The 19,082-nt window shown below is 45.0% G+C and overlaps 2 protein-coding genes across 5 annotated transcripts in view; both read right to left on the reverse strand.

The window, feature by feature from the left end:
* The window catches only part of traf4a (tnf receptor-associated factor 4a), a 30,331-nt gene extending 21,461 nt beyond the window's left edge, over positions 1 to 8,870 (reverse strand). The window contains exon 1 of the mRNA XM_053872824.1: positions 8,430 to 8,870. Coding sequence (XP_053728799.1) covers positions 8,430 to 8,572 — 143 coding nt within the window. The 5' untranslated portion in view covers positions 8,573 to 8,870. The remainder of the gene's footprint in view (positions 1 to 8,429) is intronic.
* Positions 8,871 to 9,284: 414 nt separating this feature from the next.
* nek8 (NIMA-related kinase 8) lies at positions 9,285 to 18,659 on the reverse strand. 4 transcript variants are annotated; one of them, XM_053873190.1, is made up of 15 exons: positions 18,573 to 18,659; positions 17,818 to 18,023; positions 17,300 to 17,532; positions 17,099 to 17,230; positions 16,693 to 16,901; positions 16,549 to 16,628; positions 16,295 to 16,479; positions 15,869 to 16,016; positions 15,225 to 15,301; positions 14,569 to 14,686; positions 14,297 to 14,447; positions 13,162 to 13,325; positions 12,727 to 12,879; positions 11,496 to 11,605; positions 9,285 to 10,926 (listed from the first exon to the last, which is right to left on the reverse strand). In XM_053873190.1, exons 1-15 carry the CDS (start codon positions 18,617 to 18,619, stop codon positions 10,867 to 10,869), a joined length of 2,073 nt encoding a protein of 690 aa, XP_053729165.1. In that variant the 5' UTR covers positions 18,620 to 18,659; the 3' UTR covers positions 9,285 to 10,866. The 4 variants fall into 4 exon arrangements, with proteins under 4 accessions (XP_053729165.1, XP_053729164.1, XP_053729162.1 ...); XM_053873189.1 differs by having other exon boundaries at positions 11,447 to 11,605; XM_053873187.1 differs by having other exon boundaries at positions 9,285 to 11,605.
* Between the last annotated feature and the right edge of the window lie 423 nt (positions 18,660 to 19,082).

A 19,082-nucleotide genomic window follows, 5' to 3' on the forward strand; every position in this document is an offset into this window, starting at 1 on the left:
CTGTTTGCTTATGTTGACGTGGCACCAAAAAAAAGTCTAGCACAATATACACTTGAGCATCACATAACAGTCATACATGTGTCAAACTCGAGGCCCAAGGGCCAAATCCGGCCCGCAAGGCTAATTTATGTGCTTCAGTTGGGTAGCGCAAAAAGAAGAAGAAGAAGAAAAAAAACTCTCTATATGCACATCCGAGAGATGATGTCACATCCATCAGTTGCCATCTGAATTTTTTAACCTTTTTAATGAATATTAAAAAGTGGTCCAGTGCAACTTACTGGTTTCCATGAAAAGGGTGTTTCTCCAAGCGCCATATTTGTTTCCGGACAGAATCTCACAGTAACACACATCTCCTAAGTCGCAACACTCGCATTTGATGAGTCAACGCAGCAAGGAAGACGCTGTTATTGATGGGATGTCGGACGCTGTTCACAGGGAATCAACAGTGTGACGTTGGGCCAGATTTGACCCTTCAGTTTGACTCATAAACGTTACAGGTCATAAACAGATACTCATGCACAGATTACTTATTATTATCAGTGTTGTTAAAACTCCCACAATTAGGAGCGGAAATAATCCAAACATCTCCAGTTGAGATAAGTAAATGGATGCGGCCGGCTGAGTCGGCAGATTCACGGCTCTGCTGAGACACAGCCAGCGTCAGATGTGGAGAAATTGGCATTAGGAACGCACCCTGCCGGAATGATTTCTGTGGGAGTTTGAGCACTTGTGTTTGTGTGTGCACATGTCAGCGCGCTGTCCCGTTCACTGACCTGTGCATTGAGATAAACACACAGGGGGGTTGGGGTGACTCAATTAGCAGACTGCGGAGCAGCCCGAGTGGAATGGTGTCAGAACATCTGACTGCAACGCGCCTGACGCTCCGCTAACATGTTCATTACTGAACTTCGGAGGGGTGTCGGGGTTTTGCGGCAACAGGCAGAGAGAATGTTATGATAAACACCCCTTTATCTCGCATAGCTAGCATACCCTGCACAAGTAAGCACTAGCCATGCTGCTTCCACTGTGGGCCAAGTGGCAGGGATCCAGCAGCGGAGCGGCCGGGTGTGAGGAGGCAAGGTGCTCCGCTGCATAGTTGGGATGCTTTCCATCATTGTTTGGCCCCAGAGATGGAGAGATTCAATTTAAAGGGGCTCAGAAGGGGGGCGGGCAAGTCCGGGCATGTCTATAACTGGGATTCTTATAGATGCTGATGAATCAGGGGGATCATCTGAGGTGTCCATTTAATCACCGCAGATCAAATACAGAACAGCCCATAATAAACAGATGGCTCAACAGATGCTAGCGAGACGCTCAGGTTGGCGAAATCAACTTGCATTCCAACATGAAGAAGTCATGAAGTTTAGAATAAAATATCGCAAAAACAAGGTGCTTGGGGTCAATTTTATGACCCTAACATTCATTTATACAAGGAACAGTGCTTTCAAGGAAACAAAGAACTCATATTAGCTTAAGCTAAACATTAGCATAACTACCTTCTTGGAAAGGTCGCATCATGAAGTTAAAACCAATGTTATCTTTAGCTGTTTTTAAACACTAGTCACAGATTTCTGTCTTCTATTACCACTTTACTCAGTGGGTTAACAGGCAAATGTGATTTTCCTTTTGCTAACAATGCTAACAAGTCAGCTAGTGAACAGGGGATTTGACTGGCAGCGCAACTTAACTTTCATGTAGACTCTACGAAGGAATTATAAAAAAAAACATTAATTCACTGGAACTAACCTCTGTCCTGACCAAACCTGTCGCATCCGTAATAACAGTCATTCGAGTTTGTGATTCAGGTAAGGAAACTGAGTCATGCCTTCGACAGTTTCTCTCAACCGCAATTACCATCTTGCTAACTTTAACATCACCGCCAATCACATAATTAGAGTGCACGGTGGATCCACAGCGCACTGTTTTAGTTTTCACAAAAAGAGAAAGATGAGCATGTCAACGGGAGGCTGGGATCATGAGGGTCAGCGAGGAGGAACAGAAGATAGGATCTGAAAGTGATCTGAGGAGGGGCGTCGCTGTGCGGATTCAAAATGTCATCCCTTAACTTTACAGCTGTCACAATACACCTCTCTCAATAACATCTAGTGTTTGGGTCCGGCGCAGCTGTGTGAACCGCGGTGGAGACTTTCTCTCACCGATGTCACAGTCACAGCTGTATCATTGAACCCTCGCAGCTTCCTCCACAGAGACCCACCACTATTAACTTCTCCTGCAACAGGCCAGCTTGCATCCATCCCGCGGTCTCTGGGGCCGTTTCACAGCTTTGCTGCGAAGTTACAACAAGCTCAGTTCTGGCGGTGGAACCTGCCAGAGCAACTCTTAAAATTCCTCCCAATTACCAGTAATCTGTGTGCAATACCATTTCCTCTGCACGTGCACTTTGGTCAGGCGTGTGCACTTGGAGTTTGTTTCTTTTCCACCAGGAATGTCATCTGTCATTTTAAACTTGCATCAAGACACGTAAACAAAACATTTCCATCAACCACGTTAGCCCGAAAAACTGAAGATTTAATGGACTTTAAATCGCTCTATGAGAGTAAACAATCCCTTCGAGAAGTCTTCCCTACATGGGAAACTCGGCAGCTATCAGATGTCAACATCCATTTCCCTGAGCCTGTAAAAGATGGAGATCTGGGGTCGTTTCCTGTGTTTGGATTACTTTCTCAGACTTTCACTTGGACTTAAAAGCATCAACAGCGAACTTGAATAATAGACCACTTATGATAGGTTGATGGCGATTTAGTCGCTAGCTTGTGGAGACAACACTGATGACATGAAGCACAGAGTGTGAGAGAGGGGCAGCAGAACAAAGAAGCCTAGACACAAGCCCAGTGTGTCATGGGTCAGTCCCAGGTCTCCACCCAGCTGGACGTGACCAAAAACCATGTGGGAGACACCTCAACTCTGCATGTGGAGAATCAATGTTTCTACTTTGAGCCTCTCAGACTCAAGACGTCTTGCAGAGATAGCTTCTCTTTTAAGCTGATGATAATCCTTCCATCACTTGTAAACAAGACCCCTCGGTGCATGCTATTTCTATGATAATTTAATATGCTCTTATTACCTTCCTTACATACAAAATTTAAAATAAAGTTGGAAAATTAGCATTGTACAAACAAGCACAAAACACAAATCTAAGGTATGAAAACTGACTGGCGGAAGCTAGCATCTTTAGCTAGTCAGCAGTCAATGATTCGAAACAAATCATTTATTGTAAAGCGTCAATAATCTGATCTGCTCTGCTGGTTTTCCTGATACCATGAAGCGGCGCGGCAGTGACAGAAGCACCTGAAGAATCAATAACAGAAATGTAGCACAAGGTCAGTGACGCCACGCAAGTCTGAAGTCCGTGTTTGGAGCGGTTGTCAATCACGATATCCTTCAGGACTCGTGAAACTATTCCACATCTGTAAATCTATAAACAACCACACGTGTCTGTTTTAATGACTCATCTGTGAGTCCAGGATTCCGCAGCCATCCGTCTGTGAAGAGGAAGCGTCGTGCTTGACTCCTGACAGATGCTGCACACAATAACTCGTGACTGTTCCGTTGCCTGCTTTATTTTGCGCCACTTCCCCTCCCCGCTCCTGCCGCTGCAGCACCTCTGATGGGCAGACCTCTCCGGATCCGGACCCCAGAAACCTCCTGACACCTGCGACGGGGACAGTGAAGGGCTCTGTCGCGGGATGCGCGATAAACACAGACATTCATCAGCCATCCGTGGCACCCGGCCCATTCAGACACAGGGACCCTCAGAGACTCAAAGGCCCAGCTGCCGTAAGGAGCTAGTTTATGCACAGCAGTGGGCACCGAGGCGGCACAGACACACAGGTCTTCAGGAAACAGCCACAGAGCCTCTTTATACAGCCTAACATCCATGTGAGAGTCAGACAGACCTCCTGCTGGCAGAGACTTCGCTGGAGCTCAGAACTTTGGAGGACATTGAAGTTGTAAAGTGATTTTATAGATTCATTATTCAAGTGAACTGACATACGGGGGGCATTCACAGTCAAGCCAGGGCTCTAAAACAGACACCATAAGTGAGAGGACGTCGGACCGGTGCGAGGCGACTCTTTGTACTCAAGCATTTGTTTTCCCTTGTCAGGTCATTACGTGTGCGTACGGTATGTTGTTATGCTAACGGGGAACTTGAGGGGAATCACAGAACAAACGGCTGATTGTTAGAAGCGGAGCGAGATTCCACAGGTATGTTGTCAGAGAAGAGTTTGTTCTTACACGAGCAGACAGGACAAAACAAATCACAACTTCATTCCCAAAAGTCGATCAAGAAATAGATCTGGAGTTCCCCACGACTCACAGGAAGTTTACTACAGTACTATAGAGAAGCCGAGTATGTGTTCCCCCGGGTTGGACTGGCAACCTTTCCAGGGTGACCTCTACATCCCCGTCCAAGCAGCAAGCTTGAGAGCAGCTGCAGAGCTGCCAAGACCTGTCCTTGTGATCTTGTGTTGCCAGAACATGTGACGTAAATTGGGGTGGTTTTATTCCACCCCATGACTCTTCCCCAGGCAGATCTCATTCAGATCCCTTGTTAACATGAACCGGCCCACAGAAGTCGATTTAGAATTCCTTGTTGAATGCCTTCTGAGGTTTTTTTTTTTAATATTAAAGACAGCAAGAGACGGCGAAGCGTTCTAATGCGGCTTGTTACGACACAGCCGTCGCCGAGAAAGTGTGCAGACTCGGCCGGCAAGTCCGGGCTGGATGACACTCTCTCAATCAATCCGGCCAAGGTTGCACAACGAGCAAAGCATTAGATAACTAGAGTCTGACAGCTCCAATAAAGTCAAACCGGGCCGCACAATAGGATCCTCACAGAGACACTGCGCTGACCTCAGCCCGCACGCTCGCTTAATTAAAAGGCCAACAAAGAGGCGGTCAGCTCGGCCGCAGTTTTGTTTGTGCGCGCACGCGGGTATCAGCTGCCGATGATGGACAAATTTGTTCAAGCTTAATGCCGCTCCAGTCCATGTGTTTCATTAGCCACGTAAATTCGTAGTAAACACATTTCAGATTTAATCCTCAGAACAGCATGATGATGAACGGAAAGTGTGGTGGAGTTTGACAACAAAGTTTGGGAGGACCGTCGTGAGAAACGTCAAAGCAAAGCTTCCACTTGAATTGGCCGCTAACAGTTAGCATCACGAACGTCTTCATTGTAAACATGGGGGTGTGCTAGCTAATCATGCTGTCTTCATTTTCCGCTCGTATGCGACACATCTTTAGTTGCCAAAAATCCATGCTAAAGAAGCAACAGAATGAAAAGTGCACTCAAAAGTAATGCGGTAAATGCTCACATTAAATCACTGTTGACTGATATCGGCTTAACATGAGTGCAACAGTTACATTATGGATTAATCTTATCTTGAAATGACACATTAAAGCTTTAGCAGAGGCACTTTGTGAAGATAGGGCTAATCTAAAAGGAGTGGCGCCGCTAACACGCCCTTTTGCAAGCAGGTTAGCAGTGCCAGCTAATGTTTCCTGACTCAGCGTTTCCGGGTCATAGCGCGTTCTAGGTGAAAAAAATAAGTTGCCAAGAAAGTGTTTACTGCATAAGAGTTTCCAAAAAACAGCACCGGTATGTTCAGCATTTGTTGACATCATTAATTGGAGATTACATAACGGAAATGTGATCTAACGAGATTAGCTAACCAGTAAGGACGGATCTCATCCATGTCATCAAAACAGGTTCTGAGATTGAAAGTGCGGAGTGGTGGTGAACGCTACTGCGTGTCTCCTACATATGGCCACCCGGATTCAAAAGCACAAAAAGCCGCAACAACGTTGGAGTCATTCTGGTCGGACTGACAACCACACAGACGTCACGCTGCACGCAGTACCCCAAGTTCCAGGTGAAGAGAGACCTGAGTGGGAGAGGAAAGCGGCGGAGAAAGACGGAGGCGGACATGATGACGTGTCCCGAACATTGACGGTCCAAACTCATTGATCAGGAGCGAACGCTGTTCCTCCCTCGCTCGCTCGCTTTGTTAAGCAGATGCAAGTCTCCACTGCACAGCAATCCTCAGCCCCGATGACTCACCGTCAACCCACGAGCAAATACTACACAGAAAAACTTCACAAGTCTAACCGGATAAAGTTTCTGAAACATAAATAAAACCCCCGTTAATGATAACAGGAGCAGCTTCCACATTTACAGTGGAACGTTTACTGGCCCGTTTCCCTCCAGGCACTTTGCAAGTTTTGGGCTTAACACAACTGACAACTTCTTTCCTCTCTGCTGGTTACAGTTAAACGTTTGCTGGCTTCTCTTGCAACTCAAATCAAAGCACAAACAACTGCAGGGCAGTTTTGGGGGGAGTGAAAAAAAAAAGCACACAATAGAAACCGCAACATTTTGACGGGGTCGGAAACTACATTTAATGGCTTGACGCTCATATTTTACTATATTTAATCTGGGTGATTGACATCCAGCGCTATTTTAATATCTCACTGCCCTTTTCAATGACCCCGCTGAACCTCACCAGCGGAAAACATTATGACTAAAAACAGAGTTTTGGGACAATCAATATTGCCATTAAACCACTATAATAACTGGCATAGAAATTCACAGACATGGACACAAAACTGTGTCATGTGATTTAGCCAAAACAACCATTACTTTTCAAAAAGCAAACTTCAGGGTAGAGGCACAAAGTGTGACTCTTTGTCACGTGACGTTCACTAACCCACTGATGTTTAAGCTTAAGGGTCAACTCAACTCGAAGTGTATCACTCTAGATCCCAACCTCTAATAAATATATAGTTAATAGGGGAAAGGGGAAATAACCCAATATATTTATAGGAAAAATTGGAAAAGGACATTAATTCTTTATTATGGCATATTAGATGAAATACATTAAATAAAATAGACAAAGAAATCTGACAAAAAGATTGAAATAAGTATGACAATAATAAAAATAGGATAGAATAAAAAGGGAAACAAAAATACACAAAAAGTGGATATTTTATTAGAAAAAGGTGCATTTTCATGGGCAAAAATGTAGCCTTTCATTCTTTAATCTTTGTTCAGTGGAAACAGAGCAGTCCACATTGACCAAGATGATTCATTTCAAGAGCCACACCAAGGCAAGACCTGATACTATATACTGTATATCCAGGCTACTTGGGATGTGAGACGCTCATTTCATTCAGTTTAACAAAGAGAAGAAACGTTGACAGTAGCCTGAGAGACTAAAGGCAATGGTGAGCATGACAAAAGAGCGAGCAGATGACAATACAAAGACTCTTTCTGTATCAACCTCGACCCCTTGAGGAGGTGAAATGATGTCAGTGGGCGCCTGACCTCTGGGTGGAGGCTTTTCTGGCTGACACAGATGAAGGAATCTGTCTAATCCAGGACTGGAGGCAAGACTCCAGTCCACCACCTCCGTCTGACCCCCAGTCTCTCACACACACACACACACATTGTCTGAAGCATCAGCCCCTGATTTGCCAACCCATCTCCAAGCTGAGGGGCACCTCAGGGCAAAAACACAGACAGCATAGGAAGTCAATAGACATCCAGCACCCACCCCTCAATTTAGGTCTCAATTCATCAAAAGCGGCGGCTGACAATTTTTGTGTCCAAAACAGGAATAATCACCCCCTTCTGCGCTTTTTGTCTGCCGGCCCAGTTACCTCCTCCACTACATCCTGTACCTGCCCCGACAAAAACGCCTCATCACTCATGAGCACCAATGCATATTTTCCCCTTTGACAAGTGTGTCAGGAGAGACACACAGCTGGAGGGAGCGTGACGCGACGTCGCCTCAAGTCAAGTCAGTCGGACTCAGGGACAATGGGGAGTCGGATGGAGAGTGAGTTTGCTGTACAATGTGTTGCCCAGACATATGGGCAGTCAGGGCACGGGTCCAGGGGACTGGGCCAACCCCCCTCCTTTCCCTATCCACATGAGCAATATGACAAAGTCTTGAACAGAATTATTAGCTTACGTGCAAAGAAAGTTTGACTTATATTTTGACCTTTTGGTGCGGACAGTGTACTGAAATAGAAACCATGCAAGATATGCTGCTGTAATAAACATTGGGCTATAGTGTAAATAAGTGTTTTGTATGAGATAAATGGCCTGTGTGGGGGGCACTAATCCATCACATAAAACATATGGTTTTACAGACAGCTTGATAAACTCTGTCATCCAACTGTCACTCAGGGGTGAGCCTTCAGATGTGAGGGTGATTTCTAGGCACCATCACATTGGCCTTCTGACCCGGCAACAGATCAGCGTCAGGGATGTTGTGAATAAAGGTGAGGAGGACACACCTACATTCGCTTTATTTACAGTAACTCGACCGAAACCCGGCGCTCCGGTATCACCCTGTAAAAAGCTATGAACTCGAGTGTGAAAGATTTAAAAAGATATATACCTGAGGAATTCCTGCAGACAGGTGTCACAGAAGCGGTGGCCACAGGTTGACACTTGGACCGGCTCCCGCATCGCCTTGCTGCACAGCGGACACTGGAAGCGTCTCTTCGGCTTCTCCAGGAACTTGTAATCAAACCCGGGCATTGTGTCGCTGAAAGATCGGCCTTCGCTCTCGAGGTGAAACGCGTGAATGTCCTCCTGGTCCTCGTCCCCCCTTGAACACGGCAGCTCAAGGCAGGCTCATATCATGTCCGGCGCGTCCTTCCCGGCTTCCTGGCGACTGGACCCCGGTGGCGACGACAGAGCGGCACGCGCCGGTCCGACGAGCTGAGATCACAAAGGTGCTGTAGCCGCGCTGGCTCGTGGCCCGGTCCTCTCCTCCGCGGATGCAGCAGTGACTGATCAACAATGCACAAGCCTCCGTCTGTTGAGGTGAACCGAGCACCGCCTCCTCTCCTCCAGGCAGGAGGAGTCAAGACGCTCCGCCGCGTTTCACACCATTTGATCTCTCGCATCTCTCTTTATGGCGCTTTAATCGAGCGGCTTAAATGAAGTGACTCGGTTTTTTGTTCGGCTAAATTAGGCTAACGAATGTAGCATGATGAACAGTCACCAGGAAATATTAATCATTATTTTCAAATGCATTCTTATCTTACTGCAGTTACCAATTCACTCGTTAAATTAAAAGCACTATTTTATAAGTACAAAATGATAAAAAAAATGTAATGACATTTTTGGCGAAACTCGCAGTCGCCCTCTTGAGGCGGAGCACCGAACAACCACCGAGGGAGAGTGTAAACATTGCCTGCCGAATGTCGATGAAAATCCAGATTTCAGTCATTCATATTGTATTTGTTGTTTAATAAACGTGTCAAGTGAGAATCCTCAGATGCCGTGTGAAGCGAGGCTCACCACTGAAGCAGCGATCCACCTGCTTTGTTGCCGCTGCATTACATCACCATTACATCATCGTCTCGGGAAACAATAGTCATCGATTAATTGATCGGGATTAGACATCGAAACGTATTCGATTAGCTTGGCATGGCATGAAAACAGCAACACGTGTGTGTGTAAACGACATACAACTACGACACAAACGTATCGAATCAGTGCAGGTTATTATAACAATGATTTCACTTTACATTATATGATGTTGCTTTGGGTCTCTGCATAATTCAGCCAGTGTATCCCGTATAAAACAGGTGTGTACTTTACTTTACTTTGTCCCACACAAATGTGTTGTGTAAATGGAGAAGGTGATGCAGTGAATGATAGATGGGGTCTGGTGGATGGATGAATGAAAGAACAGGCGTCTGACATTCTGGGGCCGCAGGTGCTCAAGACAGAAAGATGGGCACCTGTACACCTGTCTGATGCTGGGGCTCAAAAAGAGCCGCTTGACTGCTGAGCTCCGTGGCATCATGTGGAGTGGGACGGGCTACTTTGCGGCTAAGCACCTTGTAGGCTGGGAATCAAGTCTCACAAGGACTCAAATAAATGCCCCTTCAGTTACCAAAATATATTTAGGCTAAAAAAGTAACTTAAGAGGCGCCAAGAGGCCCACTTCTCTCATGCATTGTCAGCCACCACTAGGGGTCTATCTGTACACGTCCCAACAGGGAGATGAGTGGCCATGTGGAAGACATGATAACTTGATGGATAAAAAGACACTTTTCTAAAAACATGGATGGATTGTCAGACGGAGGACAGTCAGAGGCAGAAGGACGGGACAATGGTTAGAAGGATGAATGATCATGTGACTGGATGATGGACAGATCGGTAACTTGACAGAGCCATTGATACATTGAAGTAGATGCATGTAGAGACACATGAAAGATGGATAAATATAATTAAATACTGGGTATAAAGATGAATTAAAAAGGATAGATAGATAGATAGATAGATAGATAGACAGACAGATAGACAGACAGACAGACAGACAGACAGACAGATAGACAGACAGATAGACAGACAGATAGACAGACAGATAGACAGACAGACAGATAGACAGACAGATAGACAGACAGATAGACAGACAGATAGACAGACAGACAGATAGACAGATAGGTACCAACAGCCTCAGTCGTTATTTCCCTCAGCATAGAGATGTAATCCAGCAGAGAAAACGTGAGCACTGACGCTGTGATCAAGATTAATCTGCTTGTTGACTTGACTGATGAGTCGCACTCAAGCGACTTTCATTCACTCTATTCATGGGCAGCTTAAGAGGCCAAACCCAGTCGGCCCTTGACTGATGCTTCCTCATGCACGTGAGGGAGGACAATGGCTCCACTTGCTGTGAACCAGGTCGATGGCCACATTCCTGCAGGTGAGATTCACCTGTTGCTCTCTCTTTGTTGCTCTACATTCAGCAGCAACTGGAGCAGGCGGCCGCGGCACACGTGCAAGCGTAGACGGGGAGAGATTTGGAGAGTCGTTCACGTCACCGCGGGGCCTCCCGACTCACGATCATCTCTGAGCTGGTTCATCGAGCAAAGCTGCAACAAGAGACACTCGTTAGAGAGCAGGCCGAGCTCATGAAGACACCACACACATGAGGGAGAGTGAGAGAGGAACTGGACGAACCAGGGGGGATGGCGGTGGACAGAGAGTCCACCATTGGCAGTGTTGAGTTCAGAAGCCAGTTAAAAAACGACGACAGGAAACTCTGCCTCTGCGGTCAACGATCAGCCACGAAGCCAGGATTACTGACTTCACAGTTATTTATTAAATTGTGATCTTTAATCTCCCTTAAACCTCCATCATTTCCCTGGAACTGTTTAATCCCATCTTCACCAGGACCTGCCGTTTTGTGACGTTTTGTGAACCCACACCAAATCATCCTCTTCCAGGTTAAATAACGCTGAGTCAGCTAAGACTATTCACATTCATGGCCTTCAGGACGCCCCACTTCTAGTAGCTCCATTTGAAAGGCCGGAGAGTTAAATCAAGTTCCACTTCTCCTAACATCAGACTCGACATCCCTGTACTTATGATACTTTTTAAGTGAATTATTACGTTTCACCGCCAGCAATGTGTTGCCATGACAACAGGCCACTGATGTCACCATGAATGGGTGGCTCTCATCAAGCTGCACGGGCTTTGGTACACCAGAGTCGCCCTCCTTCCTCCCCAGGCGGCCGCGGGCGCCTTTGCCCCAGGTGAACACTTCACCATCTGTGGGAGAGAGAGAGAAAAAAAAGTCACCACTGGTCACCACTTCTGCTGAAAATTCACCCTCAGGACGCATTAATCCACACAAATCTTTAACTGGCAACTGGGGCTCTCCTGCAGTGGCAGAATAATGGTTCCATTTGCTGAACAAAGACCTTCTCTTATAAAAAGGAAAAGCTGCAGGCGCGGCGGGCACGGCGGGGTTCCTCCACAGGGGGGCCAATCACTGGCACAAAATGACATTTTACCATTTTCCCTCCAGCAAAAAGAACAAAACACACACTTTAAGACCCGTGAGTCCAAACAAACATACATCTGTTACCTATCTGCCACACGTGTAAACTATCTGCCGCTGTCTTAAAATCAGCTAAGCTGGTTATGTTGGCGGGATCGGTCACCATCTCTCTGACCTTGTAATCCAGGAAGAACGACTTGGGTTCGACCCTGGTGGTGGAAGTACACAAGTATGAGTGGGGATGTCATCGTTGCTTCATCTGCCCACGGCTGTTATCACCGAGCTTTTACCATTAACCAGGTGACTGCAGCGATGACGTCACATGTCAGAGCAGCTGATTTTCTGCTGGTGTCGCTTTGACATCAAGGGGACTGACTCATCCTGATGTGACTTGGATTAGAGCCACTGCTTATCTCCACTGAGGAATCCTGGAGGTATGTAACCTGGCCACAACTACTTTATGAGCTATTCTGGAGGAGGAAAGTTTCATGACCCTTGACTGGAGATGTTTTGGAAATAACTTGCATTCGACTACCTCGAAGGGGGAAAGTCAGATAATACACTACAATATCATGTGTATGAGACCAATTTATTGTTACGACGTCCAGTTAGACTTTCACTTAAATTTTGCTGTCTAACACAGTGTGCAAAAAGCAATAATAAAGGAGTCAAAAATGCAGCAGCTTATCCAAGTATCTATGTTTCAAATACGGACCAAATATCAAGATATTAAGATAATATCACATTGCAATATTTCAGCAAAAATATTGATAAAATAACGTGGAATCAAGTATCGTGACAATTGAGCGTACCAATATTTCCTTACACCCCTAATAATCACCAAGTTGTTATCTTCAGCTCTTTGACCGTAATATCAAGTGACACTCACCGGATCCAATGGCGAGTGTGAAGGCGTCGCCGCACGCCGCCATCGTGATGCCCTGCAGGTCCTGCACCAGGTACGGGACTCGGCCGTTACGGCGAGAGCTGCAGCCCATCTGTCCGTGCTGATTACTGCCGAAGGTGAAGCACTGACCTGCTTCTGGAGGAACGTAGAAATAAAACAATTAAAAACGTGAGGAAATATGTTCACAACAGCATCAGATCATGGAGAGCAAGAATCAATACAGCAAATATGTCGTCTTCTTAAACAACATAAATATTAGAAAGACACACACATACATACATATATATATTACAATCAAAATACCTTTAACAGCAGTTGCACCTCCATCCCTTTGTGTATTTGGGGAGTCTGACAAACAATAGCTGAGGGCTGACGCTCATATTTAGTGCGAGACATTAGTGAAAAAAGATGTCCGACCTGTGACAGCGACCGAGTGAGCAGTTCCGATATCAATGCACACTATTTTCTCCGTGTTGATGGGAGCAGATTGGAGCGGAGTGAAACAGTGCGCTTCCTCCACCTGACTCGAAGGACTTGGTTCCTCTCCAGCTGTTATCTTGTCAAGGCCAAGCTTGTTGAACCTACACACAACAATGTCAGTGAAAGCGGTCCATTGTTGAAGTTAAAAATACATGAGTAATTCAGTCTTTTGAGTGTCGCTCTCGCCTTTGTTGTTTAAATAAACACAACGTGATTAGAAGTTTCAGTCTAGGTTAGAAGGCCGCAGGCCGCACCTAAAATGAACTGTGCTCTGTTTACACATGCGACGACTCACAGCAGCCCTGCTTCCGGTCCCAAACTCAGCGTGAGAACGCTGCACAAGATGTGAGCAAAGTAATGATCCACTTGTGCTGATGACGATCAAGATACTTTGGTGATTGGGAAAAATACCTCAGTAAAGTTCAGATATTCGAAAACACACAACTTCAGTGTAACCAAATATTCATCCATTCATTTTAGTCCACTGAGGAGAGTCACATGGACAGCACTAATACTGTGAACTAAATGTGGAGTGATGAAGAAAGAGTAAAAGGAATAAACAGAAAAGGCCAAATCATCAATAACAATTATTATTATTATTAATCATTAACAAACGGAAAAGAGATTAAAGGCATTGAATAAATATTCACTCAATCATATATCAACTAAATGACAACTTCAATAACGGTAGAAGTAATTGGTTAAATAATTGCTTATGGGTGAATAATGTGATCAACAAATAATGACAAAAATAGACACATAAAGTTGTGAAGATTAGACACAGAAAAAAATGAATAAATGACACCCAAATTCTACAAAATCTACACTTAAAAATAAACAAAATAAAACTGTGGCAGGTGAAAATAAGTTGAAGTGGATTAAGTATAAAGAAATATTTTTATATAAATAGAAAATAAAAAAGTTAAGAAAAGAATAACACTTGTATTTGTAGTATATTTAATGGAGTTATTTAGTTTGTCTATAGTAGAGTTACTCTTGGTTAAACATTGCCAATATAATGATAGTATTTGTTTTCTTTCCCAGAAAACGGGGAGGTATTTGAATGCTTCACCTGTTGCTCCCACACGCCATGATACTGTGCTGCGTGCTGATGATCATGGAGCAGTCCACTCCACACACCGCCTTGTGGGCCCCAAATTCTGCAGGTAAACAAACCTGCTGGGGTGAGTTGTGAGTGTCTTGTGTGCCGAGCCCAAGGCGACCTGACAGAGTTGTCATTGAACCAGGGTGAGTGAGTGGGAAGAGGGAGTGGGGGGGCGACATGGTCATAAATCACACAACAGGAAAAGAGCATGAATGACTTTGATAAGACGTTGACTGTACCATTGTCTCCCCGTCCCCAGGCAAATACTTCTCTTTCGTTAGTCACAGCCAGGACGTGGGAAGCACCACATGACACCTGAACCAGCTCATAGCCGAGAAGAGCCTCCACGATCTTGGGCTGGACATCAACATACATTCACATTCATGTGCGCATAACATTCAGCAATGAAAGCCACTCTGTTTGATGCTTTGCTAGACCACTGCCTCCTGCACCTCAACCAACACGGATCATCCTCCCTGGTCACACCTGTCCTCTTCATGCTTTCCTTCACTGCATCCACGAACCTCAGCGGTTGTGTTCCTCCTCCAACTTTTTTAGTCAATCACTGTCTCCCTTCTCCCTAACTTTGTCTCTGTTTTGACCCCAATTATGTCCTTTTTTATTCTATAACTGTACTCATCCTTTTATAGAATAAGAACAAAACAACTGCACATAAACAGCTTTAGGATTTGTAACTGTACGATGTGGCAACACTGGAAACGGAACTGCCCAACCCTTTACTGAACCGGAGGCTTACGTTCCCTGCAGCTATTCCTTGCCGCAGTCCTGCCTGAGTGATTTCAGCTCTAACAGTCGCTAAAGTCATCAAATGATGCGATGACTGAGCTGAACATGAACATGGATTTGTAAACGTCCTTAACTGACTTGTGTGTACCTGAGTTACATCATTGTAGTTCCCATGCCCCAAACAGCCGTTGCTCCCACTTCCAAAAGTCATGATAATGCCCCGGTCTGCAAATTCAGAGAGAAAAGGAGGATTAGAGCGGATGAGAGCAGGTGGATCCTCACATGATCCAGCCATAAGTCCCTATTGTCCGAACAAAAAAAGAAGATTTGCATTGATGAGAGACGGTCGACAGGAAACCAGGCTCTGTGTTCCTGTGCTATTTGATTTGCAAAAGGGGACCTGAGGACAGCCAAAGAACTGGGACGAGGAAACCTTATATAGTACCCAAATATTAAACATTGTACCAAGAATGCAATTCCCACAATAATAAAACAAATATATAGTGATATTTAACCCACAAACAGTATCACACAGACACTACAGTACACTGTGAATTATCATGGATTTATTGTGAGGAAACAATAAAATTAAAATGTTTACTACTAGCTTCGTTCTATTTACCCAGTGTTTGGAAGTTGACTTTTTTGACGATAAAAGGATTTTATTGGAGGAATAACAGGCTGTTTTCCTAGTTAGCTTAGTCGACGGCAGTTCATTTTTAAGCCTCTAATTTGTCCTTCACTTTGACAATGTTACACTTCTGTTGACTTAAAAGCAACCCGCCCCTGTACCTGTCATGCAGGTGGTGAAAAGATCTCCGCAGGACACCGACTTGATGGTGACCCCTGACTGACCCTCCAGGAAGCGTGAAATGAACTGAGGCTGCATCTGCTCCACTGCGCCCGGCAAACTGGTCTCACCAGACCCGACAGAAGGAGCCTGCCATGATGATTCACAATTGAAGTCTTTGGGGGATATAAAGATTACGTTTCTGTGACAACAGCAAAACCCACGATAGCAAACATTACTTAATGCTCTAAGTAAATGAGACTATTTTGTGTGTGTAAGCATCAAAACAACAAAAATAACACTGAATAGAAGTTTATTGGCACCAAAACCTCCTCTAAATCCCACCTTCTTCTGCTGTGCTGCAGAAAACAACTTGAATTTGTAATGAAATTATGGTGGGAGGAATATTAAGTTTAACCAGCACTCACCTCCCATGTGATGAGGCGACCTGACTTTGTGACCCCCATCTTCTGAGTTCGCCCCAATGAGACCTTCAGAACCTCGGTGTTGAGCATCGGAAGGCGTAGCGGGGTCGAGATGCCGCTGCCCCACGTATACACCGACGACAGAGGAAGCGAATGCATCTTCCCTGTTGCCAAACTCACAGCCAAATCTGCTTGGCCAAAAATTCTGATATTGAGCCAAAGCACAATAAACCCACTCTGTCACAGCGTGTGCTGACCTCTTGACCTGCTGGTGGGCACTCTCCCTCCTGGTCGACCCTGTGGACCAGTCTGCACTGTAGACAGCGGTTTCTCAATCCTTAAACAGTTCATGAGTTTTACTATATCGCTCCCAAAAGTGTGACATAAAGGACGACAGTTACCGTCTCATCTTGACATTGCCGATGTCTGTGTAGAGATTGAGCAGTGGCCTGATGCAGATGGGAAGGGCCATTATCTCGTTGAGTTGTGGACGTTTAGATGGATCCAGGTTGAGCATGTTGAGTATGAGCTGTCGTAGTTCTGGGCTGTACCGGTCAGAGATGGGAGCAAACGTTCCACTCATGATCTTCAGAACAAGAGCAGGAAGATTCTGCAACGGTAAAAAAAACATACCTTTAATGGCTGGTTTTGGCCTTTTCATTTCATGTGGATTCATTCATTTTTCAGAGTAACATTATTGTTTCTCAAGAAAGAAATAAAGAGGAGTGTAAATAAAGTATGGCTAGTGCAGTATGAATCATCATTCAAAAGAAAACTAGATTATGGGTGTGCAAAATGTTTCTTTACAGCAGCTTCGAAGGCTCTCTTCAGGCTTGCAAGCTCGTACAGAACACAACCAAGAGCCCAAATATCGCTCTTCTGGTTATAAGGCTTCCCCTCACAGAGCTCTGGAGAGATATAACAAGGCGTCCCAACCACCTGTAGAACAGACAGAGGAATAAATATTGAATTCACTCACATGCAGATTTTTAATTCACAGAAACTCACAGTGTATGCTTTGCTTTTGCTGACGAGGATTTTGGAAATGCCGAAGTCGCCGATTTTGACGATCATCTGGTGATTGTCCAGAAGAATGTTCTGTGTCTTCAGGTCTCTGTGCAGGATGAGCTTGTTGTGGACGTGGTACAAGGCCAGCAGGATCTGGACAAAGAAGTGGAGGATGGTGTCTTCATCCAGCAGGGAGTTGCAGCGCTTCTGGATGTAGTCAGCCAATGTTCCACCTGTAGACATCAATCGAATGAACTCAAAAAAAGGAACACCTCCACTGTGTGCTTAACACTACATGAATCTGGCAAACAGCTAAAACATATATTACTAAATAATAGACAATATATTATCTAGTGAGGAACATGCACATTGTTGCTCAGACAATGTCTTAGCAGCTGTTACTGACATCGGATCCGTATGTTTTTGTATGTGAAGAAGAGTGAGCCCTGCAGCACTGAACCCTGGCAAATTCTGAGCCAGCAAACAACAGGCAGTGTCGTAACGGCACGCTAGCTTACCCGGCGCATATTCCATGGCAATCATAAGCGCCTTGTCCTCCAGGAAATTCTCATAGTATTCGATGATATTTGGATGGTTGAGAAGCTTCAGCACCTGACACTCATTCTGAGCCGCCAGGCGCTCATCCCGAGACATCTGCTCCACCGGGATCTCCTTCAGAATGACAAAGGCGCCATCAGTGCGCCTGCGGCACAGGTGAACGATCCTGAGAAAGGACAGGAAATAACAAAACAGCTTATGCTTTACTGCTATCAAACCAATGAAATTCGTGTGTTATTGTATCTAAAAATCGCATTTCCATCTCCTGGTTGCCATTTTTTTTTCATAATGCCGTTATGTCAAATGACATATACAAACCATTAAATGTATCAGAGTTGCTCACCATTCTATCTCCATTACCAAGACTTTGGGTCACAGCTACGTCATAGATAGGAATTCTGAAAACCAGCCTGCCACTGTTGCGTAAGACTGTCACAGCTAAACAATCCCACATCTCGTAAAATAAAGACCGACAAAACAGCAACTCTGTGGGTCAATAGTTGGACATATGGTTTTCACTAGCAGTGACTCGTCTAACAATGGCGTATAATGGGCTAGAGTACATTTGCTAAGCGAAGTTAGCAAAGATGTACCGTTATTCCGTTTTTTGGGGAAAAGGGTATTAAATACTGACTTAGTACAGTCAGCATAACGCTGACTAATATAAAAAGTTGCAAACAAAAGCGACAAACTCATAAGACGTTTCGTAGTTTACCCAAAAGCGCCTCTTCCAACAACTTTGATTTTCTCATACTTTTCCATCGGAGCTGCTCAACAACGTAAGCCCCGTCTCCTGGCAACGAGAACCCGGAAGTACGGGCACTCATGAGGGACATATGGCGACGCGGATAAATTGTCCCATATTTTGTATAAATATTTTCCGTAGAACCTCCTTTTAACTTTTCAATAAAACACCGGTATGGGGCAATCTTTGTTTTTAATTTTCTCCAGTTTTCTCCTTGATGTGAATGTACTGACGTGGGAATAGCATACAGTTTTAAATTCCTGCACGACCTGAGCTTCTTCCCACAGCAATAAAGAGCCGACAGCTGTTTGAAACCTAAAACCACTTGACTCACTCAAAGATGTGAAAATACTGGTTGGATAAGAACTGAAGCCTGAAGAGATTTGATTGCAGCTTCTCTCTGCTCACAAGTTTCATGTCTCCTTTTGCAAAACACCTCCTTGTGAGGACATCTAGTTCAGTTATGACCCTAACACGGAT

The sequence above is a fragment of the Synchiropus splendidus genome, chromosome 8, assembly GCF_027744825.2.
Source record: "Synchiropus splendidus isolate RoL2022-P1 chromosome 8, RoL_Sspl_1.0, whole genome shotgun sequence".
In the NCBI taxonomy this organism is placed as follows: domain Eukaryota; kingdom Metazoa; phylum Chordata; class Actinopteri; order Syngnathiformes; family Callionymidae; genus Synchiropus; species Synchiropus splendidus.

Bases quoted from the DNA above. Each gene is read 5' to 3' on its own strand.
- nek8 (XM_053873187.1), bottom strand. From the start codon at position 18,619: ATGGAAAAGTATGAGAAAATCAAAGTTGTTGGAAGAGGCGCTTTTGG. The intron at 14,687-15,224 runs GTACACACAAGT...GTTGATGTCCAG, and splicing joins ACTACAATGATGTAACTCAG to CCCAAGATCGTGGAGGCTCT. The intron at 11,606-12,726 runs GTGAGTGTCACT...TCTCTCCCACAG, and splicing joins CACACTCGCCATTGGATCCG to ATGGTGAAGTGTTCACCTGG.